This window comes from Sminthopsis crassicaudata, chromosome 3, assembly GCF_048593235.1.
Source record: "Sminthopsis crassicaudata isolate SCR6 chromosome 3, ASM4859323v1, whole genome shotgun sequence".
Lineage (NCBI taxonomy): Eukaryota > Metazoa > Chordata > Mammalia > Dasyuromorphia > Dasyuridae > Sminthopsis > Sminthopsis crassicaudata.
Window position 1 is genome coordinate 279,908,791 of NC_133619.1, and position 25,253 is coordinate 279,934,043.

The 25,253-nt window shown below is 31.8% G+C and overlaps 1 protein-coding gene across 1 annotated transcript in view; it reads left to right on the top strand.

Annotated features, from left to right (window-relative positions):
- The window catches only part of CFAP47 (cilia and flagella associated protein 47), a 781,966-nt gene that overhangs the window by 628,005 nt on the left and 128,708 nt on the right, over nt 1-25,253 (top strand). The window contains exons 48-50 of the mRNA XM_074302067.1: nt 6,741-6,900; nt 9,802-9,896; nt 15,729-15,884. Coding sequence (XP_074158168.1) covers nt 6,741-6,900; nt 9,802-9,896; nt 15,729-15,884 — 411 coding nt within the window. The remainder of the gene's footprint in view (nt 1-6,740; nt 6,901-9,801; nt 9,897-15,728; nt 15,885-25,253) is intronic.

Sequence of the window (25,253 nt, forward strand, 5' to 3'; positions counted from 1 at the left end):
ACACAATAAAAGATCCGGACTTTAACTCTTGGCTGCATGAGGTGATTATTGGAACTGAACTGAAGCTAAGGCTGCTTCCAGAAACTCCCCAAGAAATCTGCTCCCAGAGAATGATTACAATTTAGAGAAACAGAACATTACAATATAGACTCTGGGAAAACCCGTGAGAAGATCTTAATGACAGCAAATCAGCAACTAAGACTCTCAGTCCTGATTCAGTAGGGAAGCAAATCAGCGGGGCAACATCCAGGCCCAGTTCAGAAGGCAAACTCTGGGAAACCAGCCTGTTTCCTGAACAAAGCAGACAAAGCTAACCCCTACAAACCTAAGGGGCCCCTGTTCTCAAAGCCAAGGCTGAAAGCTGTATAGGAAACTTAGGAAAATGCCACCTTTACCCCAGGAGCAGAGCTCAACCATAAAAGTAAAAAGAAAGAAAAAATACTCCAAGAAAAGGAAAGAAAATGGGCAAGAAACAGAAAAGAACCTTGAGCATAGAAAGCTACTTAGTGACAGAGCAGACCAAAACCCAGTTTCAAAGAGTGAGATAAATTGGTCTCAAGCCCAAAGAAGCTTCTCAGAATTCATATAAAAGACTTCAAAAAGTAAAAAAAGAGAGGTAGAAGAAAAAATGAGAAAGGAAATGAGAGGTACACATGAGAAAGTCAACAGTCTGGAAAAGAAAGAAAAACTTGTCTGAAGAAAACACCTACTTAAACAGTAGAAGAAATGAAATGGAAAAAGAGATACAAAATATAACTGAAGAAAACTCACATATTAGGGGCAGCTAGGTGGCACAGTGGATAGAGCACCAGCCCTGAAGTCAGGAGGATCTGAGTTCAAATCTTGCCTCAGACACTTAATACTTCCTAGCTGTGTGACTCTGGGCAAGTCAGTTAACCCCAATTGCCTCAGCAAAGCAAAAAAGAAAAAAAGAAAATTCACACATTAAAAACTAGAACAGGAAAAATGGAAGCCAATGACTTTGTGAGACAACAAGAATAAAATAAACTAAAAAAGAATGAAAAAATGGAGGAAAATGTGAATCATTGGCAAAACAGCAAACCTGGAAACGGATTCTAAAAGAGACAATTTAATAATTATTAGCGTACTTGAAGGCCGTGACCAAAAGAAAGAGCCTGGATAATATTCTACAAGATATTATTAAGGAAAACTGTCCCAACATTCCAGAAACAGAGGGGGAAATACTCATTGAAAGAATCCAATCAAAGTGGCTCTCTTCAACAATGAGATGATTTAGGCTAGTTCTAATGATCTTGTGATGAAAAGAGCCATCTACATCCTGAAAGAGGACTGTGGGATCTGAGTGTGATTCATAACATAGCATTTTCACTCTTTTTGTTGTTGTTTATTTGCATTTTATTTTCTGTTTCATTTTTTTTCCGGCTTTTATTTGAGTGTGTGTGTGTGTGTGTGTGTGTGTGTGTGTGTGTGTGTGTGTGTGGCAAGATAATGGTATAAATATGTATGCATCTTCTGGATTTAACATACGTTTTTATCATATTTAACATATATTGGACTACTTGCCATCTAGGAGAGAGGGTGGGATAATGGGGGGGAAATTGAAACACAAGGTTTTGCAAGGTTAATGATGAAGAATTATCCATGCATTTTTTTTTTTAAGAAAACCAATCAGCAAGCATTTATTAAGTGCCTACTACATTCCAGCTTTGTACTTCACTCTAGGATTACAAACATAATACATTAAATAATCTCTCTTTACAAAGAAAGCTCAAATATCTTACAGCTGGCTTAGGAACAATTTAGTTGTAAGTCCAGCTTAATCTTTTCATCTGCTCATCTCATGCATATGTTTTGAAAAAAAAAACTTTAATTAAAAAAAATAGAAAGAAAGAATCCAATAAATCACATTTGGAAAGAGATGCCATAAGGGAAATCCCAAGGAACATTATTGTGAAATTACAAAACTATAATCTCAAAGAAAAAAATATTGCAAAGTGCCAGTCAAAAACAATTCAAATATCAAGTAGCAACTGTCAGTATCACCCAGGATCTTGCAGCTTCTGCCATAAAGGATTGGAGGGCCTGGAACAGCATATTTCAGAAGGCAAATGATTGAGGGTTACATGCAAGAATGAACTACCCAGTAAGATTTAGCATCATCTTTCAGGAGAGGCAATGAAGCTTCAATGCAGTAAGAAACTTTCAATTATTTCTGTTGAAAAAATCAGAACTAAATTTTAATCTACAAATATAGGACTGAAGAGAACCATAGAAAAGCTCAAAATCTTTACATCCCTAGATGGGAAAATAGTAGATGTAACTCTTGAGAACTATATCTTGAGAACATGTATTGGGGCAGATAAAGGAGGGCATCACATAAACTGAGGATTTGATTGTGAATGGACTCTGATGTGATGACATCAGAGAAAAATATCTTAAGGGGTGCAAAAGGTCTGTACTGGAAAAAAAAAAAGGAAAGGGAAGGCATAATGGAACAATTATTCAAAAGAAAAGGTGCAAAATACCTATTACAATCAAGGGAAAGAAGGGAAGGAGATGAGCATTGTCTGAATCTTGATCTCATTAGTTTTGGCTCTATAAGGAAATAACTTGATCATTCAGTTGAGTATAGAAATTTATCTAATTTTATAAAATTAGACGGAGAAAGAGGGAAAAAAAAAGAGAGAAGATAGAAGGGAGAACAGAAACACTAGGGAAAATGTAAGAGAAAGAGGAAAGGATTGATATAAGATAAGGTAGTGGGTGATGTGGGTTAAAAAGACCCAATTAAAATAAAAGGGAGGAGTGATAAGAGATAAGGTAGTGGGTAGGGTGGGTAAAAAAAAAAAAAAAAACACACACCCATAACTGAGGACTGGATGGAAAGAAGAACAAATATATATGAAAGGATGAAAATAATATGGAGGGAAATACAGAGCTAGTTCTCATAACGGTTCATGTGAATTGGATGAATTTTCCCATAAAACAGAAGCAAATAGTAGGGCAGATTAAAAAACACAATCCTACAATATGTGATTTATAAGAAATGCATTTGACACAGAGAGATACATACAGAATAATGGTAAAAAGTTGGAATAGAATTTTTTATGCTTCAGCTGAAGTAAAAAGTGAAAGGGTTAGCAATTCTGATCTCAGATAATGCAAAAGTAAAATATATCTTATTAAAAGAGATGAGGAAAATACATCTTGATAAAGGGGTACAGTAAATACTGATGTAGTAACAATATTAAATGTGTATGCATCAAGTGGTTGAGCAGGCAAAATTGTAGAGAGATTTTAAGCCAGTTACATGAAGAAATAGCTATTCTAGTGAGGGACCTCAACCTTTCCCTCTCAGAATTAGACAAAACTAAGGTCAAAATAATCTAGAAACTAGGGAGGTTAATATAATCCTAGAAAATTTAGATGTGATAGACCCCAAGAGAAAATTAAATAGGGAGAGAAAGCAATACACTTTTTTTGTCAGCAGTACATGGCATCTACAGAAAAGTTGACCATGTATTAGGTCATATAAACCTCACAATCAAATGCAAAAAGGCAGAAATAGTAAATGTTTTCTTTTCATACTGCAATGCAATAAAATTATATTCAATAAAGGGCAAGAGGATACATTAAAACCAATTGGTAATGAAATAATCTAATTCTAAAGAATAAGTGGGTCAAACAACAAATCACAGAAACAATGTACATTTCATTCAAGTGAGTGAGAAAAATGAGACAACATGCCAAAATCAGTTCTTAGGAGAAATTTCATATCTCAAAATAGAAACAAATAAAATAGAAGTAAAAGGAGATCAATTATTTAGGCATGCAACTAAAAAAGAAGCTAGAAAAAGAACAAATTAAAACCTCCCAATTAAATAATAAATTAGAAATTTTGAAGCTTGAAGGAGAGATTAATAAAATAGAGACTAAGAAAACTATTGAACTAACAAGCAAAACGAAATTGGTTTTATTTAAAAAAACTAATAAAATAGACACAAACATTTGGTACATGTGATCAGAAAAGGAAAAATGAAATTTTATACTTAATATTATCAAAATTATCTATTTTGTGATTAATAGCAATCTCTAGTTCTTCTTTGGTCACATATTCCTTCCTCCTCCACATATCTGAGAGGTAAACTATCCTATGTTCTTCTAATTTCTTTATAATATCATTACTTATGTCTAGATCATGAATCCATTTCGACTTTTTCATGGTATATGGTGTTATTTGTGGGTCAGTGACTAGTTTCTGCCATAATAATCTCATTTTAGAAAAATTGAAAAGGCAAAATCTCCCTAATCAATATTGATGCAAAAATAGTAAATAAAATATTAGCAAAGAGATTACAGCAATTTATCTGCAGGATAATATACTATGACCAAGTGGTATTTTTTGCTAGAAATGCAGGCTAGTTTTTTGTCAGGAAAACTATCATCATAATTGACTTATATCAATAACAAAACCAAAAGAAATCATATGATAATCTCAATAGAGATAGAAAAAGTTTTTGATAAAATATAGTACCCATTCCTATCAAAAACACTACAGAGCATAGGAACAACAGGGATTTTTTTCCTTAAAATAATCAAAACCTACAACAAGCATTATTTGTAATGGAGAGAAGATGGATGCATTTCTAATTAGATCAGAGTGGAACAAGGATTCCCATTATCACCACTATTATTCAACATTGTACTAGAAATGTTGGCTTTAGCAGTAGGAAAAGAAAAAGAAATTAAAGGAATTAGAATAGACAATGAGGAAATAAAACTATCACTCTTTGCAGATGAGATGATGATATACTTAGGGAATCCTAGAAAATCATCAAAAACATATTGGAAACAATTCACAGCTTTAGCAATGTTGCTGGAAAGAAAATAAACCCACACAAATTATCAGTATTACTTTATATTACTGACAAAGCCCATTAGCTAGAGATAAAAAGATAAATTCTATTTAAAATTACTGTAGACATAATAAATAAAATACTTGGGGATCTACCTGCCAAGATAAACCCAAGAATAGTATGAATACAATTATAAGACAATGATCACACAAATAAAATCAGATTTAAACAATTTGAAAAATATCAATTGTTCATGGCTAGGCCGAGATAATATACTAAAATTGACAATTCTGTATAAATTGATCTACTTGTTCAGTGCCATATTAATCAAATTGACAAAAACATTATTTTATAGAATTAGAAAAATATAATAACAAAATTCATCTGGAAAAACAAAAGGTCAAGAATACCAAGGGAATTAATGGAAAAAAAAAAAAAAACCCTACAAAGTATGGCTTAGCAGTACCAAATCTAAAACTATATTATAAAGAAGCAGTCATCAAAACCATTTGAGTACTGGTAAGAAAGAGGTGGTGGATCACTGGAATAGATTAGATACAACATAATAATCAAGGCATATAGAAAACTCCCAAACTCTTAACTTCTGGGATAGGGACTCACTATTTGATAAATATTGTAGGAAAAACTGAAAAATAATATATCACAAAGTTGGCCTAGACCTTCATCTCACACCCCATACCAAATTAAGGTTAAAATTGTTATGTGATTTGGGCATAAAGGATATAACCAAACAATTTAGGGGAACAAAGGATAATTTACCTATCAGACTTTGGAGAAGGGAAGAATTTATGATGAAAGATAAACTAGAAAACATTATGAAAGACACAATAGAAAACTTTGATTACGTTAAATTAAAAAAGTTTTGCACAAATTCAACAGTAATAAGATTAAAAAGGGAGTACAAAGCTGGAAAAAAATCTTTAAAGCCAGCATTTCTGATAAAGGTCTCATTTCTAAAATATATAAATAACTCTGTCAAATTTATAAGAATACAAATCATTCCCCAATTGATAAATGGTCAAAGGATACAGACAGTTTTCAGATGATGAAATTAAATCCATTTTTAGTTATATGAAAATTTGCTCTAAATCACTGTTGATTAGATAAAAGCAAATGAAAACAACTCTAAGCTACCACCCCATACTTATTGGCTAATATAACAAAAAACAAACAAACAAACAAACAAAAATAAACTAATAAATGTTGGAGACCACATGGAAAAATTGAGACATTAATGTAGGACTGATGCAGTTATGAAATGATCCAAACATTCTAGAGAGCAATCTGGAATTATTCACAAAGTGCAACGAGACTACTCATATATTTTGATCCAGCAATATCACTACTAGGTCTGTATCCCAGCTTGAGCAAAAAAAAGGAAAAGACCTATATGTTCAAAAATATTAATCTCAATCCTTTATCATGGCGACAAAATATTGGATACTGCTTCTGGTAAATGGCTGAACAAGCTATGGTATATGAATGTAATGGAATGCTATTATACAATAAGACATAATAAACAGTCAAATTTCAGGTTAAAAAAACCTGGAAAAACTGATGTGAACTAATGCTGAGTGAAGTGAGCAGGACCAGGAAAACATAAACAATATGAACAACTTTGTGTGATAATCAACTAAGAATGACTAAGCTCTTCTCAATAACATAATGATCCTAGACAAGTATAATGGATTCACAAGTGAAAATGTTACCAAAATCCAGATAAATAAACAATAGACTCTGTATGTGAACTGAAGCATTTTTTCATATTTTTTTCCCTTTTTGATCTGTTTCTACAACTGTGACATATGTGAAAATGTTTTATATGATAGTATTTGTTAACCATTCTTTCCATTTTTAAATAAAAACAATGTTATTTTGCAGGAATACCATTACTTCCAAAAGGAAAGTTGGATATTCCTGTATTATTTGTTCCTCATATCATGAAATTATATGAAGCAATGGTGATTGTTGAGATGATGAGGGCAAATGGTGAATATTGGCCACATGATAGCCCAGATGAATTGGGCCCAGGTTTGAAAAGGTAACCTAAATAAGGAATATATGTTCCCCAACTAACACTATTCCTTTCTTTTTTATATATAATATTCTATGTCTTGAAAAAAATCAGAAACAAAACCACCCCCAATCTTAAAAGGGGATAGATACATTTTAATGTTGTATTAGAAAAACTGTCAAAGGCAGAAAAGAAAGAAGCCTTTCATAGTCATATGCTATTTGACTAGGTTAAATTGTGAGGCAGAGTTTTAAATATGTTAAACTCATGTAGAATTAGTAAGTAACCTGACTCAGAGACAAAAGATGGTTGAATATAAGCTGAACATTAGACCAAGAAAGTGATAATTCATAAAGAAACAAGAAGCTAATGCTTAGGAATCAACTTTAAATAATATGGGATTATATAAGTCAAGGCATTTGATAGCAATGGAACAGATATAAAGCCATGGCACTATACAAGGTGTGCAGAACCCAGATATATCATGGCTGAAGAGTGTTTCTTCTAGAAAGTCCTTTATATTTATCTCTTTAAATCCACTCATCTTCCCAAATGTCTGATTCTACCTCCAAGACAACATTTTCCTCAAATATGTGATTAAAATGTTCATAAATTTTTTTTTGAAGAGGCATGAGAGAACTTTAATAAAAGGAAATATTTTCTTTCTTCTGCTGTTCTTTTCTGTCCAACCTTCCTAATTAACTTGTGCTTCCATCCCATACACACCTATTCAGAGTCTCCTTATTAGTAAAATGGGTTTTCTGTACTTTACACTCTTGCCAGAAATCACTCTCATTTGTTTCCTTTAGAAGACTAGACTTGTGATGGATTAAGTATTTCTAGATAAAAATTATTCAACAAATGATCACATGATTATTTCATGCAAACTGCTATGCTAGGTGCTCTGTAAAAAGACTAAATTCAGATTAGAGCCATTCCTTATCCTTATTGAATATTTTTAATTAATTAATTTATTTGTTTGTTTATTTTTTATTTATCTATTTTATTTATTTATTTATTTGTTTGTTTGTTTTTTATTTATCTATTTTTATTTTATGTATGTATGTATGTATGTATGTTTCCTTTCAAAGATATTTTCCCATTATAATTCTTTATTTTCTAAGGGAGTTTCATCCTTTTTATTTTGTGTTTTACTTGCCTAACTTAGATAATAAACCTTTTATCCTATACTTCTATAAGTATCTGGTGTATTATGTGCCTTGATTTAAAAGTTAGTAAAAGAAAGGCAAGATCTGTGCCTTCAAAGGACCCATAATATAAAAAAGTAAGAAACTGAGTTAGTTAGACACATTGGTTGAGATAATAGATGTAGAGCAGAGAAGTAGGGACAACACTGAGAAATTATATTGAGGATATTGATTTGTATAGAAGAACATCATCTAGCTTGAGATAGTAATAAGATTAGTATGAGTAAAGGTAAAGTAAGTTTTGAAATAGATAAGTGGATAAGAGCAGTTGGAATATATTGAGCAAGTAGTAATTACATCAGAAGAGTATATTATAGAAAAAAAGCCATAAAATTCTGTTATGTCTTTATGATTTTGTAGGATTCTGAAATTTCCCTCCACAGATTCTGTGTTGGAGATGATGAAAATATGCACACCAGGATCTAGAATCACTGGGCAGAATTAGCAAGAAGCTTTAGCTTTGAAACAAGCTAGTAGAAAAAGACAATGAAGAAGGTTTCTGTTTTCTGGATAATAAAATAAACATGAGCTTAACTAATTATAAGCGATCACAGAAGCATGAAAAAAATTAATGAAACATGGTTATTTATTATAGAAATAGTAGTATTTATGGTAACAATTGTGGATCAGGTTCATTCTTAGCAGAAACTTTAGAGGATTCTCCTTAAGGATTTCAAACTTGTAAGTCAATATATATTATGGAAGTAAATGGTAGTAATTTTGTGACACAACACCAGAGATTGTAAAAATATAACTTTCAAATAACTATCAAGATCCAAACATGAGTGCTGGAATTGTGAATTAGAAGTTTGCTCTCTCAAGACAAAAAATCTTGGTATTATAAATATAGGCTTCAAAATATCCTGGAAAATTTAACAAAGAAATGACAGAAAACAAAATTATAACAGACAAAATCCACAAAAAAACCTCAATATTAATATTTTAATAGTTTGCTATCCCAAATACTAGTCGCCAAACCATGTGAAACAAAAAAAAAAAATTCTGAAATATAAATACTTTCCAGAAAAAAATCAAAAATGTCTTTCATCCTCTTTGCTACAGGAATTGTTTTAATGATCCATTCAGTTTATTGAGCCTATGGAAAAGTGATCTATAATTCTTTTCAATTATGTTAATACTTTTTTTCAATTATAAATGGAAAACATTTATCCACCTTTGAAATGGTCACTAGAATGTTAAATATAAAATAATGGCAATATAGCCAATTGTCCCAGTACCGTTTTTATCTGAATTACATAGAAAATATGACAGAAATGATAATCTTCCAATTGTCCAGTACTTTAATTGCTCAAAGCATTTATTTTAATCACTTGCACAATAGTTCATAGAACATTAATCTTAGGGGTACCACTTTGTAAATAATCATTTTTTATATTTAAAATATTACTGAGATCCATTATTAATTGCCAGCTTGGGTTTCTTTTCTTCAACCCCAAACATTATAATATGAGTGCTAATATACTGAAGTTTGATCACAACTACTGTGTATAGTAATTCCATAGTAACTTACCTTACTTTGCAAAGTTTCAAGTTTCAACATTTTGCAAAATCAAAAATATTCCAAAATGCCATGTCAAATTTGCATTTATTTCTAAAAATATGTTTCTTTTAAAAATTAAAATGTCATTTAGTTTAAAAATTAGAAATTTGACTGACACTAACAGAAGTCTTCATTTCCTTCATTTGCATGTCTAAATAGCACAATAAGAACACAAAATGGAGACATCTGCAGCATACGATGGAAGTACCCCTTACAAGGAATCCCAGAAGCACCACCTCCTAAAACACATCAACGTATGTATGTTATGTGTTGAAAGAATTATAGGCCTAGAATAAGACTTAGAGTATAGATCCAGCCTTTTAACTAACGTAGGTAAATTAAAGGTCAAATAAGGGACATAGTAAAGTGATCCTGAAATGACAGTGCTAACTTTCCAGAACTAGAACTGAAATCCAGCTTTTCTGAGACGACCTTCAATTCTTTTTCTATTGTATCATGGTGTCTCTTTTTCATCAGTTTGAAGAAGAAAATGCTAAAGATTCTACTTGGAAACATATCTGTCACTTTCTGTGTGTGATATAATTTTAATTAAAATTGTGTTTGATTAGAAATCCATTTGACAAGTATCTATGTCATTTGATTTACTTGTAGCACTTTTTAATATTATATTGAATACCTTTTTTTTTAATGACGAATGCAAATCTTTCAAGCAGAAAGGCACCAAATTACCATCAGTAGTCTTTCAAAATGAGTGAGAATTTTTTCCTTTTTTGCTTCAGTAAAAGATAATTGACTCATCTATAGAGATGAACATCAGTTTAGAATTTACAATCTATGGTCATCAGATTAAAATTATGTTATAGATGTAATAAAACATAAGCAATTTTCCCTGTCTTTTGACAGCTTTGTTGTTCATATCTCCTGTAAATATAGACTTTTGTTTTCCTAGGCGAAAGAATTCATGAAAAATTGATTAAACTAAAACAGACACTTTAAAGTACATGTTATTTTTACATCTTTAGCAAAGGAAAGTTAGTGCGCATAAAATAGAGGATGCTACTGTCATTTACCTTTTATTTACTTTGCTTTAGTTAGCCTATGATAAAGTGAAGAAAATTCATCCCATAGAAGAGTTGGGAAACTCTTTAAGTATACAGCATTTTTTATGTCAAATATAATGATAATTGATATATTAATTTTGCTAATTGTCTCATTCTCTTCTTCCTCTTCATTTTCCTGCTCTTGCAACAACTTCTCCTCCTCCTCCTCCTCTTTGTAGTAAATAAATAAGCACCACTCTGGTAATAACTATTTCAACACTTTAGTACATTAAAAACCTGTGGTTCATCTAGTCAGTCAGATAGAAAATACTCATTTATAAAACTCCTTTGTGCCAGTCTGGTTAAATGGTGGAGTTACAAAAAAAAGGTAAGGGCCCTATTGTCAAATAAAGGAGACAAGATACAAAAAGCTATATAAAACAAGCTATATGTAGTGTAAACTGGAAGTAATAAAGAGAAAGAAGGCATCAGAATTCAGGAGGATAAAGAAGCTTCCAAAGGTGAAATTTTGGCTAGGACTGGAAGTCAAGAAACCCATGAGGCAGAGATTTGTACATTGTAAGCATAGAGAAGAGCTGAAGAATGCTCCAGAGACTTGAGATGGATTGTCAAGGAAGCATTAATTGCAGACTTTTTTTTTTTTTTTTTTTTTTTTTTTTTTAAGGAAAGATGAGTTTTAAAGGATTTTGAATATGAAAAAGGATTTTATGTTTGATCCTGGAGATGATTTTGAGCATTATATGTTTCCCTATCCACCATTTTGTCACTGTCATAATACCATTGCTTAAGTGGAAGGAGTCTTCTCAGGACTGAGCATCACTTTATATATGCTTGTGCATACATACACAGAGAAGCACACACATGTATATATTTGGAATAATGAATTTCATATCTAATCAGTTTCCAAGTCTTTAAATGTCATATCCACAATATCTTTTGAAATTGAACTTCCACTCTAATCACCTTTTTAACCCCAAGCCTTCAACACCTATCACTTGAATGCTTAAAATTGCCTTCTAATTAATCCCTTTTCCCTAAGTCCTTCCCATTTCTACTGACACCTATTTAGCTGCCAAAGTGACAGATGTGAACATGTTACTTCTATGCTCAATAAACTCCATTATTGCCTATTATTCCCTCAAGGATGAAATAAAAACTTCCCTTTTTAGCATTTAAAGTCCTTCACAATTTGGCTTCAGCCTTCCTTTCTGGATTTATGACATATTACTTCCCTCATGCACTCTGCAGACTAGCCATGCTGTCCTTGTTGTAGTCCCCTATAAGCAATAGTCTATCATTTCCTGTCTCCATAACTTTTTAAAGTGACTCCAGTCTGTTAAGTTCCTAAATTCTTTCAAAGCTCATATCAAATACCCCTAAAGCATTGTATCAGCTGGTAGCATGTCATCCATCAGATTACTTAATATTTACTTATGATATATCCTTCTAATATAATGAAAACTCCTGGAATACAAGAATAATTATATTTTTCTTTCTTTTTCTTCCTTCCTTCCTTCCTTCTTTCCTTCCTTCCTTCCTTCCTTTCTTCCTTCCTTCCTTTCTTCCTTCCTTCCTTCCTTCCTTCCTTCCTTCCTTCCTTCCTTCCTTCCTTCCTTCCTTCCTTCCTTCCTTTTTTTTCTTTCTTGCCTCCCTCCCTCCCTCCCTCCCTTCCTCTCTCCCTTCCTCCCTCTCTCCCTCCCTTCCTTCCTTTCTTCCTCCCTCCCTCCTTTCCTCCCTCCCTTCCTTCCTTCCTTCCTTTCTTGCTTCTTTCCTTCTATCCTTCCTACCTTTCTCCCTCCCTCCCTCCCTCCCTCCTTTCCTTCTTTCCTTTTGTTATATTTCTAGCAAACTGTGGAGTAGTGAAACCTAATAATTGCTTGTTGATTTATTGATTAGAACTATGGAGAGAATACGTATAATAATGAGATTATATGTCCATTGGAATCTTGAAAAAGTGTAGTGAAGCATAGCTACTTTTTTCTTTCAAAAACTCAGAAGCCAAAAGCAAGAGCAAGTAGAAGAAAATTCTTTATAGTTAACAGGAATTTTTTATAGTTATAGTTATATACTTTATAGTTATAGAAGAAATTTCTCTATAGTTAAACCTATTCTAAGGCTATGCAGCTCCCTATGTAGGAGCTTCTCCATCATTGGAGGTCCTTAAGCAGAGGGTCAATGACCATTTATCAACACATTGTTGTAATGAGAATTCTTTTCCTGATTGATATGCACTGAACTGATTGGTCGATGAGGTCTCTTCCAACTCTGATTACCTGATTCTTTAAATATTTTGATTTTTTAAATTTTTAAATTTTTTACATAATTTCTGGAAGTAATTACTCATTTGAAGATGAATAACATACTAGAAAAATGCACTAATTGGAAATGAATGATGTCTATATTTTTATTACTCAGAATTCCTAAGAATTTAGAAGATAAGGCCAGTGGCATAATGCTAATTATAACTTTCAGTGTACTCATTTCCATTTTAATGATTTAAAGCAGGGAAATTAATTATAGCTAGAAAACTTTCTTGTTCAGTAGCTATTTTCACCTTCCCAATAAAATGCACCAAAGTATTAGTTATCATTTAAATTTTAATTCAGGAAACACTTATTAAATACCTATTCTATGCAGAATTCAAAACTAGTCTCTATTGATAAAAAGTTTTAAAAATGACACAATCTAATCCCTACTCCAAAGGAGTTTTTAGTCTTTTTATTTCTTTATAGCAATGTGATATAACAAATGATATAATATTACAATTTAGAAAATGATTATGTAAGTAGGATTAATGAATTGTGATCACTTTGATCTGGGGGAATAAAGAAAACAATTTTAAAAAGTTGGTCCCTGGACTGTTATTGTTATTTTTTTTTTTTTTTAAGAGAAGAAAGAGTTAATAAGAACACGTGAAAATAGTATAAGTCAGTGAGTAACCATTCCAGGAATAAGTAAGTGAGTACAAAAACATAAAGGCAATTCAAAAAGTCAGGGCAAGTATATACAGTCATGTATACTATTAAATTATTGTATACAGTAAGGAGAGTACTATGAAATGAAGCTAGAAATTTAGACTGGAGCCAGACCATGAAGGCTTTAAATGAAAAAAAAAATGCAATGAATATATATATATATTATTAATATATATATATATATATATATATATATATATATATATATATATATATATATATATATATTTTTTATTAAGAAGGTGACATGATCCTGAGGATAAACATGAGATAATAGTTATAAAGTGTTTTTTTTTTAATTAAATTTTAAGCATTATATGAATGCTAGCTATTGTGGTGGTGGTGGAAGCATTTGTTACCTATTTCTGTTAGAAATACTGTTACTCTATTTCTATAGAGAACTTGACCATCCTTGTCACCATTGTTTACAATCTTGGAAACATACTAATTTTTTTCACTTAATAATCTATACATTTAAAAGTTGAAAAATTAGTTACTCTACCTCCAGAGGTTTATACCTGTCATTTAAGGCCAGACCTCACCTGATCATGGGACTCCCCTAAACAATAAACTTCATTGGCTACCTATTACTTCTAGAATCAAATAGAAACTCCTTTGTTAGGCATCTAAAACACTTCCAATTTAGTTCAGCTGCTAGTGATACCCCATTCCAATTAGTTGCTATCCATTTATCATTTTTTGGTAGATAATTGTGTGTAATGTTTTCTTCAATAGAAAGAAGCTCAATGCAACCAAAGAAAACTTGCTTTATGTTTATATTCTCTTAAGTTAATGTCTACCTAACACATATTAAGTGTTTTAAAATGTTTACTGAGTTATTGGTTGATTGATCAGTAGTGTCAAGGATAAATTATGCTCATAGAAATATAAAATATCAATTCTGGAAGAATTTGTTTGCCATCTACTTATTTATCCATCTATTCATTCATTCCAGTATATTAAGTACAGTGCATTATTCTAGGTGAAGAAAAAGACATTTCTACATACATCAAACTACTTAGAAGTATAACATTGAAATGTCTATAAAAATTGGAATATGATTTCCATTCATGTAGAGGCCTGTACACTTGAGAAGTTAAAGGCAAAAAAGAGATTTTTTTAATGCTTTTTGTTTATGTTATTTTTGCTTTAAAATAGTCCTGCTAGTTTCCATTTATTCCTGTACTCTAAAATCATGTTTTGGTTCACAATGTAAGATTATTGCCTAACAATAAAAGGTATTAAATGCTTTTTTACCTAAATCTATAGATCTAATAATTTTATATTCCATATTTAAAATTTTATTGGATAAATATAAATGTAGATGTCCGTATTACATTTTACTTAATAATTACTTTTATTAGTTTTCACAATATTCAAAACAAGTTTGTTATTTTCACAATGGGTTAAAGTCAAATAAATTTAAAATTAAAATTAAATTAAAATTAAAAATTTAAACAGACTGGCCAAATAAATAGTATATGAAATAACATAATTAAAGACATATACAATATAAAACTCTAATATCAGCAATGTTATGTAATCAATTTTCAATAAATTCTACTGTGAAGAAAATTCATTTTTCTTCCAACCATTCATTAAAGGTGTCCAGTGTATACTTTCACTTTATTTTTTTCCAACATTATTATGTAATTAGAAAGAATTTATTTCCAAGACTACATACATGATAATTGATAAAAATTTAAGGAGAAAGTCATTTACTCTTAACAATCTAGTGTTGGAACAAGTTTTGAATAGTAATCCCAATTTCAAACCTTGTGATTTATTCTACATGCTATTCTGCATATCCTAGGGTTTCAATTTCTAGTTACTATCCTGAGGAATTTCCTCCCTGAATTCTAGAACTTTTTTTTTTTTTTTTTTTTTTTTTTTTTTTTTTTTTTTTTTTGCTTCATTACAGTTTCTGTGTTTGAACTTCACATAAACGTATATGCCTTTTCAGTAAAGACAATAAGAAGTATTTGGAAAGAGGGAAGAAGTCGTCCCCCCCACCTTTTGTGTATAGGGAACAAATCACCAGATAATAGCCATGAATCAAAATAACAGAATGCATTCTTCTTGTTTCTAGCTAGCATAAGCTGTCGAGCAAGCAATCGAGTGGAAGAGACTGTACAAGTGCTTCTAACTGGTGTAGTTTTTGAAACACCAGAAGAGAGAAAATTGGAGGTGATTCCCAAAAAACCACTTTTGGAACATGATCAGAAGCAAAACCCAGCAAGTTATAGTAAGATTGTATTTTAGATAATAGTTTCATAAATGTAAGAATTAATTTCTCTAGACTTCTCAGTTGTTTAAAGCTTTGTACCTTTCCCAGTCCCATTCATTTCATGGAAGAATTATGTGACTTAAAATCAAGGAATGTCTCACCTGCATACCTGAAAGTATTTATACTTTTTATTTTAATTTTATTTTATTTTTAAATTTATTTTATTTTCTTAAGTGATGGCATATAAAATGTCATTAATGACATCTTTTATTAATAGAGCTAGTATTAATTACATCTTAAAAGTACCTCATAGCTGTAGGGAAAAGAAAGGTAAAAATTTTGACAGCTATAATTTCTTTTTCTATTTTTATTCCATCTGCCATTTCAAATTTCTGACATTTCCTTGTGCTATATTTATTGAAGACTAAAATTGTCACTTTGTGAAGTGTCCTTAATTTTAAACTGATAATAATGATAGTATCTTAATAATTTCAAAAATTAACATGTGAGTTGATACATCTTCATTCCCATCCCCTTGTGAGGATTATTATATAATAAAACAAATATTGTTTTAGGGTAAGATAAAATAATTTTGAACATTATCCATGTGCCATTTGTAAATATAAACAATTTAATGTTATATGTTGTTTTATTTTTCTCCAATATGGTGTCATTTGAGTTGAAATGAAACACTGAAATCATTTTGAATGGCACAACATTTTATTTAGGAATGACAATTCATTTTTTTCAACCTTTACTTTTATATGGATTATAACACTTTGATTTGGTACAACTCATCTTTTGTGACATAAAACATAGTAATAGAATGCTTAGATACCAAAGGTACTAGAATCATTTATGTTTCTAACAACTTCAAGTTAGCAATAATAACATGTCATTACTTCTATATAAATTATATACCAGTTAGGAAATCAAATTACTTGATATCTTTGTGATAATAGAAGAAACATAAAGTCTGAAATATTAAGAAAGCAACCAGGCAAACTACTTTTTCCCCCTTTCTTCCCTGTTCTAAAGTCTGATTTATTGACTTTGTTTACTCTCCATTACTTGTAATGTAATGTTTCTGTAGCCATTGAGATTATTATATGATTTCCGTTGGTATTATTATTTATGTGGTCAATTTAGTCATAGTTTTTCTAATACTGAAGCAGCCCTGGCATCCCTGGTATAAATCCCCCTTGATTGTAATGTATTTATCCTGCTGATAAGTTGCTTCTTTGTTAATATTTTATTTAAAATTTTTGCATCAATATTCATTTGGGAGATTGGTCTGTAATTTTCTTTTTTTGGTTTTGGCTCCTCATGGTTTAGATATCAGTGGCATATTTGTATCAGAAGATATTTGGCAGTATTCTTTCTTTACCATTTTTCCAAATAGTTTACATAATATTGGGCTTAATTATTCTTTGTATGTTTGGTATACTTCATTTGTAAATACATCTGGTTCTGGAGATTTGTTCTTAGGCTGTTCATCACTGGCTTGTTCAATTTTTTTTTCCCCTAAAATTGTGCTACTTAAGTAATTTATTTCCTCTTCTCTTAATCTGGGCAATTTATATTTTTGTAAATATTCATCCATCACAATTCACTGAATTAGATTCATATAAATTCACAGACTTGCTCCCACATATTTGGGCAAAATAGCTCCTAATTATTGCTTCCATTTCTTTTTCATTGGTTGTAATTTCACCCTTTTCCTTTTTGATACTAGCAATTTGATTTTCTTCTTTCCTTTTTTTCCCTATTAACATTAACCAAAGGTTTATCTCTTTCCTTTGTTTTTTCATAAAACTAACTTTTATTTTTATTTATAAGTTCAACAGTTCCTGGGTTTGTCTTGGCAGATAGACACCCAAATATTTTATTTTGTCTTAGTTTAAGTTGTCTTAGTTTCAAATTTATTAATCTCTCCTTTGAGTTTAAGAATTTCTCATTTGGTATTTAATTGGGGATTATTAATTTGTTCTTTTGCTAGCTTTTTTTATGCATGCCCTTAATTGATCTCTCCTTTCTTAGTTTTTCTTGATTTTTTTTTTTTTTTTTGAAAAATGCTAAGTAGTTTTTTTGTTTTGTTTTTGTTTTTGTTTTTATTTTTGCTCATGGTCTTCAAATTATTGGTAGGCCAATAATTTTTAAATTGTCTCTTCTTCTGGGCATGCTATTTTTCCATGAATGTATTTCCCCATTTTCTTACATTTCTTTATTCTTTTTAGGTTTTTTGACTGATTCTTCATGTCTCATAGAATCATTAGCTTCCATTTGCCCCATTCTAGTTTTGATGTATGATTTTCTTCAGTTAACTTTTGTATCTCTTTTTTTCTGTTTGGTTAATTTTATTTTTGAAGGTGTGTTTTCTTCAGTGGATTTTTTTTCTTTTGCATTTGACCAATTGTATTTTTTAAGGAATTGCCTTCCCTTCCAAGCTGTTGACACTCTCTTGCATATTTTTCATTTCTTTTCACATTTTTTCTTCTAGTTCTCTTACTTACGTTTTGAAGTCTTTTATGGGCACTTTCAAGAAACTTCTTTGGACTTGAGACCAATTCATTTCACTCTGAGATTTCCTTTGTGAACCTTTTGTTCTTGTCTGAATTGGGGTTTTGATTTTCCCTATAATCATAGTCGCTTTATGTGGTCAAGGTTCTTTTTGGTTGCTTGCTCATTTTCTTCTTTTTCTTTTGGTATTTCCTCTTTTTTTTTTTTTTTTTACTTTTATGTTTGAGTTCTGTTCCTGGAGTTAAGAGAGTGCTATGTGCTATTCCAAGCTTCCTGTGTAGCTCCCAGCCTAGGCTTTATGCACAGGTTTTCCTTGTGTTTGTAGGGAGTAGCTGTGCTAGCTCTTTATGGGAAGCAGACTGATTTCCCAGAGTCTGCCTTTTGAGCTGGGTCTGGAGGCTGTACCACTGATCTGCTCTTTACATAACTATGACAGAGTAAGTCAGTTGCTGATTTGCTATGATTATGACTCTCATGGGTTTTTCAAGAATTTGTTTGAGCCAGAGTGAATACCTTTTCACCCCAGTGAGACTGATCTTTTTTGAAGTTTTTCCAATTTATCTTGAGCTGGAGAGTGGTTTCATTTTGTCAGACTTTGTTCATAGGCTTAGTTCCATATGTTTTTTGAGGGAAACTGGGAGAGCGTAAGCAACTTCCCTGTGCTTCACTGCTATTTTGGCTCCATCCCTTTAAGTCTTTTGCCAAAGATTTTTCTTCCTTCATTTTTAATACTCTTCACATTTATTTCTCCAACATCAGAGTTTTTTTGTTTTAACTTATAACTATTTCCTTACCAAATTATATCCCTCCTATATAATTCTTTCCTTTTTTTCTGCTTCCTCCCTTTTCCCTTTTGAAATTTAATTTTTTTTTAACTGAAATTTCTGAAATTTTATTCAATGTTCTTGTAAAGGGGGTTTATAATTTTCATAGTGTCAATATTTCTAAGATTATCTCTCAAACTATTTCCTAGGTAATTTCTCTTTGACAAATTATTTATAATTTTCAGGCTTTTGATTTTGTTTTAGAATTTCATATTATCTTATTGAGCCATTTGTCATGTGAAAAGAATCATTTTCATTTTGGGGACATTTAGTGCTTAGATAAGGTTCTTCACCATCTATTCTAACATATCATTTTCTTCTTGCCTTTACTTCCTCCCTGGAAATTCCCTTTTGCATTTCTTATTTCATTCCCCTCTCCTCATTTCCCTCCACAGGTCCTATTAATCCTGCCTAATGCTCTCTGGACACCTCTCAAACTAAACCTAATTATTTCCTAGTGGTTTATCCGAGCAGTTTTAGTCTCTAGACTGAGGAACCTGGTCAATTCCACAACTGAATGGAATGGGCAGGATCTCTCAGATCTTGAGTACATTCCTACTTCAAGGTACTTTCTGACTATTTCAGCACTAGGTATTGACTGGGTTTTTCTTTTGCATTGAATTCCAGAATCAGCACATTTTACTCTGCTTGTTTTGTAATTCAGGAGCTGCTTCCATGGTTGACTATCACGTAGATTTCATTGTTGTTGTTGTTGCTGTTACTGAGGCAATTGGGTTAAGTGACTTGCCCAGGGTCACACAGCTAGGAAGTGTTAAGTGTTTGGGATCAGATTTGAACTAAGTTTTCCTGACTTTAGGGCAGATGCTCTATCCACTGCACCACCTAGCTGCCCCTCACAGAATGTCTTTAACAAATATGCATGAAGATTCACAATATGATATTCAAGATGTGAGTAATAAAAGAATATGACTGTCTGAAAGAGAAACTAGGAGAATAGTGAAATTGTCTTTTCTTTTGAAGTTTTTTTTTTTTTTTTTTTAAAGAAAAAATCTTTTCAGTTTCTCCAACTACTAGAAATGTCTAAATGGTTACTGACCTAATTACATTGTGCCAAAACTTTGCACCTGCAAGTTAACTATAAAGCCTCAGTGGGGGAGTGAACCCTCTGGCAATTTTGATTCAGGAGAGATGATTTTAACTGAGTCTGAAGCATGTATACCAACCAGCTGGAATGAGTGTCAGTAGGGAAAAATCCAAGCCTACACCTGGTACTCAATTAAATCTTGAGAAACCCCCTAAGATGAATGATACCTAATCCATTATAAAATAAAACCAGAATTCTGTCAGTATTCAAATTCCTATTCGTACAAGCAAAAAAAAAAAAAAAAAAAAAAAAAAAAAAAAAAAAAAAAAGACCTTGGTTGAAGTGATATGTTGATCACTTAAATTCTGAGAACAGATAAATCAAAGAAAGAATTCTCAATATTTAAAAGCTAAGAACTATAAAAAGAAGAATATTAAAGAATTCATATAACTTGGTCCATTTTATAATTTACAATTTCTGTGAAGGATTTAGCAGTTTTTTCAAGAACTTGATGGCATCCTTATTGCAAACTAAAGAAGATATTAAAGATTTTTATCTTGCAGAATTTTATAGGCAAAAGAGAAAAACATCTGATTTTCAACAGAAGAAAGCCTTTGAGAAAAATTCTGTAATAAGTATAAAACCAATGAAGATGAACCAGGGCTGAATTTTGTGATGCTTCCTGTTCTCTTCCCTGTGTATTTCCCAAGATATGAATCTTATCTTGTTATCCTCTTGTTATCCACAGAATTATACTACTTCTGCTTTTCTTTTTCTTTTGCAAATTTGTATTCATTTTAAGCTTCTTTAAACATAAAATAAGAAAAGAAATGTTTCTATGTACATAGCAGAGTATAAGAAAGGATTCAATATAAACCAATACATTTCCATTTCAAGAAAACCTATATAATAAATGCTAAACATGTTTGCAAAACTTTCCCAGATTCATTTTCAACCTGCTACTCTCTTCTAAAGAAAATTTGCATTTAGCAACCAAATTCTGTCACTATTTGCAACTTGCAGGGGTTCATTTCAATGTGATATTTTGTATTACTTGACCAAAGCTTTGAGAAAGATTTCCAATAGCTGATAGTATTCCAATGGCAGGCAACATTCTCTTCTTCCATTGGGCATATCTAGCAGAATAGATTCTCAGTGCTCATCCTTGTATTCTTACTCTACTTTGAAACTGCTTAGAATTCATAAATGAAATGATTGTGAATATGATGAAACTATACCTGATAGAGCACACAAATCTGAACTGTTCAATTAAACAAATATTAATTAAGTACTTATAATATGCAAGACATTGTGCTAACAATAAGGGATATAAAGAGAAAGAAAAGAGACTGCTCTGATGACGTTTATGTTTAATGGAGGTGTGGAAAGGGAGTATCACATGTAAATAGCTAAGTTTAAACATGCTAATATGAGGATCTGGAGAATAGTAACAAAAAAGAATATAGGGGAATTTTTCCTGAAGTACATGAAGTTAAGGAGTTAAAGGAAGCAAGGGATTTTGAGATGGGGAATTGTACAACATTTACATTCTAGGAATATGAGAGATCTTTCTTTGTAAAAGAATGGGGCCAGGAAATGGAATGTGAGTGGTATGAATTAGAATTTGTAACACTTTCATGAAATAAAAAAAAGCAAGCTGAAGCCAAATCACAAATGACAAGTCAATGAATTTGTATTTTATTTTAGAAGCATGTTATGTTATTTTATGTTTAAAGAAGAAATTCCTTAGCCTCCTTCCTTATTGTCACATCATATGAGAACCCTATATTTTCTCATCTCCATCTACAAAAGTATATAGTGATATCATTTATCCACTCATTATCCCTCCACCTCAAACTTTCCTTTAAATCTCTCCAATAAATATTGTCTGTGGCCCTACATTTCAATTTATTTTGACTTCTAATTTATTTAATTCCTAATTTTCTTTTGTAACATCTTACCACCTTTGGCCAAAATGGAAAGAATTTTAAAAATTTAGGATGTGATCCTCTGCATATCATAGAGACTTATTTAATATGTGGGAAATGACTGTTGTCCTTTTTGCTCGAATAGTCCAAATATATATCCAAACTTGCCCATATCACATTTCTTTTGAACTATTGAAATTCTGTTTTGCTTGTAGAGCACAATGCCTTCTTTCATGAGGGTATATCATATTAAGTGGTTCTGTGCACAGAACACAATTTCAAAATTCTTTGGAGAGTGTCCTATATTGCTTTTTCTAACTTCTATGTAAGCATTTGCCTTGTGTAAGTTCTACATAAAGACTGTGAGGTAGGGACATCAATCAGGAAGGCTCTTGCAGTATTCCAGGCATGAAGTGGTAGTATCAAAGGAGAGAAAGGTGTGTTTAGGGTAAAATGACAGGTCTTGGAAACTGTTCAGCTGTGGGAGGTGAGACGGTGAAAAGTTTAGGGTAACATATAAACTTGATGACTTGTGATGATAATCATAACACAATAGTAATAGGAAAGTTTGAGAAAAGGAGAATTTTTGGAGAAAGATTCTGTGTTTGATTTTTGAGACCTTGAGTTTAAGATGTCTGTATAACATCCAAATCAAGCTGTTTAATAGGCTTTTTAACTATTATAGTTGGAGGTATGAGACTGGAGGTGAGTAGAGTAGTTAAGGTTAGAGAAGTAATTGATTTGAGAACCATTAGCATAGAGATGCGAATTGAGTCCCTAAAATTTGCTGAGAACATGTGAAAAAACTAGAGAGGGGAAAGGGAAAGGGGCTTAGGATAGAGCCCTGTCACATATTCATAGTTGGCATGACTCAGATGAAGATTTAGCAAAAGACAGAGTGAGAGCTTTTTGAATATAGGGAAGACATTGGTATTTTTTAAATTTTTTTTATTTTTTTTTTATTTTTTAGGCTATAAGATTTGATAATAGAGGTAATGGGAAATTCCTTGAGCAGATGAGATAGAACGGAATCATTTGTGCATGTAGTGGGGCTGGACTTTTTAAGAAGGTCTACCTTATCAGAAGAGACAGGGATGAAGGAAGAGATAGAGAAATAAAGCATTTGGACATATGGAAAGTATTGAAGTTATTTATAAAAAAGAACTACTTAACTATATCAAAGGGTTATTTAGGGGTGGCGAGGGATAATCATAGTTATATTTTTGTTGAGAAGAGTAGCCTAAACTAATTTATCTTTCATGTAATTTTTCTTTGATTTTCTCATAGTTTGATGTTAAGTGTCTCATTTTTCCTCAATGATTTAATTCATTCTTTTTCATCATAATCATCAAACAATGGTTATAATAAACTTTCAGCTGCACTGGTATGCTTTCTGTTATTATCAAAGGGAACTATATTAGGATAGCCATGAAAATAAATTGGATGACAATGTTCATTGTCTTTTGCTGTTCATTTTCCTTTTATTGATGATTTCAGGATGTTTTACCACAGAAAATATTTCTCTAGTAAAAGATTTGTGGTGAATTTGTCTGTAGCTTCAAAGCTTGTCTTTTAAAATTATTTTCATATGCTGTAATGCACATTAATCAAACATTTCTGCCTTTGAGAAAATAATCATCTCTTTTACTCTCTTTTCAAAGCTCTCATGCTGTTGTGGGGCAAAGTACAATGAGCTTTTGACATAGTCCCATAGCAAGAGAAAAATATTATCATAATAATGGTTACTAATACTACTGACAAGCAGAGGTCAATTACATATGTAACACATGGATTTTTAAGTGCAGCTAATATACAATTTAAAGATTATATTTCTACATGTAGCTACAATTACAACCAGAGCTACACCTCTATCTTCTATTGCTATAGAGAGCGTCTCAAAAAGTCTTAATGAAAACTTAAAACTATATTGAGAATTTTGAGATAATTTTTTTTAATTTTTATTTTTTAAATTTTATAATTATAAATTTTTGACAGTATATATGCATGAGTATTTTTTTTTTAATAACATTATCCCTTGTATTCATTTTTCCAAATTTTCCCCTCCCTCTCTCTACTTCCTCCCCTAGATGACAGGAAATCCCATACATATTACATGTGTTACAGTATAACCTAGATACAATATATGTGTGTATATCTTTTCTTGTTGCACGTTAAGTATTAGATTCCGAAGGTATAAGTAACCTGGGTGGATAGACAGTAGTATGTTAGGATTACCAGGTGAGAACTCAGGTTGTCTGGACAGTGACAAGGTGAGAACTCAGGTTTTCTGGGCAGTGACAAGGTGAGAATTCAGGTTGACTTGACAGTTCTCTGGCTCAGACCTTTGGTTCAGGCCTTTAAAGGGAGTTTACACCTTAGGAACTCTAGGAGAAGCAAGCTCATTGGTTGAAGTAATGTTTCCCAGAAGCCCTTGCGTTATCCCATGCCCATTCTCTGGGAGGATAAAAGAAGGGCAGCATTGGGTCTGAGAGAATAAACTCTGGGATAAAGTCTTGACGCCAGGCAGGCTGAAAGGAGACCAGTCTGATTTGAGAAAGGACAAGAGTTGGAGGAGATTCAGAGCTCCCAAGAAACCTGCAGACAGAGGAAAAGATTTTACAGATCTAGGATTATAATTAAGCAGACGACCAGACCCTCACAATTTAAGATTGATGTGGGAAACTGGAGAACTTGTCCAGTCACTAACACAGGGAGACAACATGTGATTTATCAACCATTTAGCATCAGGCTTATTGTTATGTACCCCTAATAAGCAACCTGGTGATAGTCGCCTAGATTCTCACTCCAGTGAACAAAATCCAGGAATATATTGGACAGCAGCTGTGACAGCTGACCGACCTATGCTTACTATTTATATAAATGGAATACCATTTGAAGGATTGGTAGACACGGGTGCAGATTGTACAGTTATTAGAGGTGCCAATTGGCCCGGTCACTGGCCAAAGATTAAGGCAGACACCTGCATGTCTGGGGTAGGAGGATCAATAGCAGCAGAAATTAGTGCTAGGCCTTTGAGATGGATATTTGAAGGAGAAACAGGAGTTTTTAC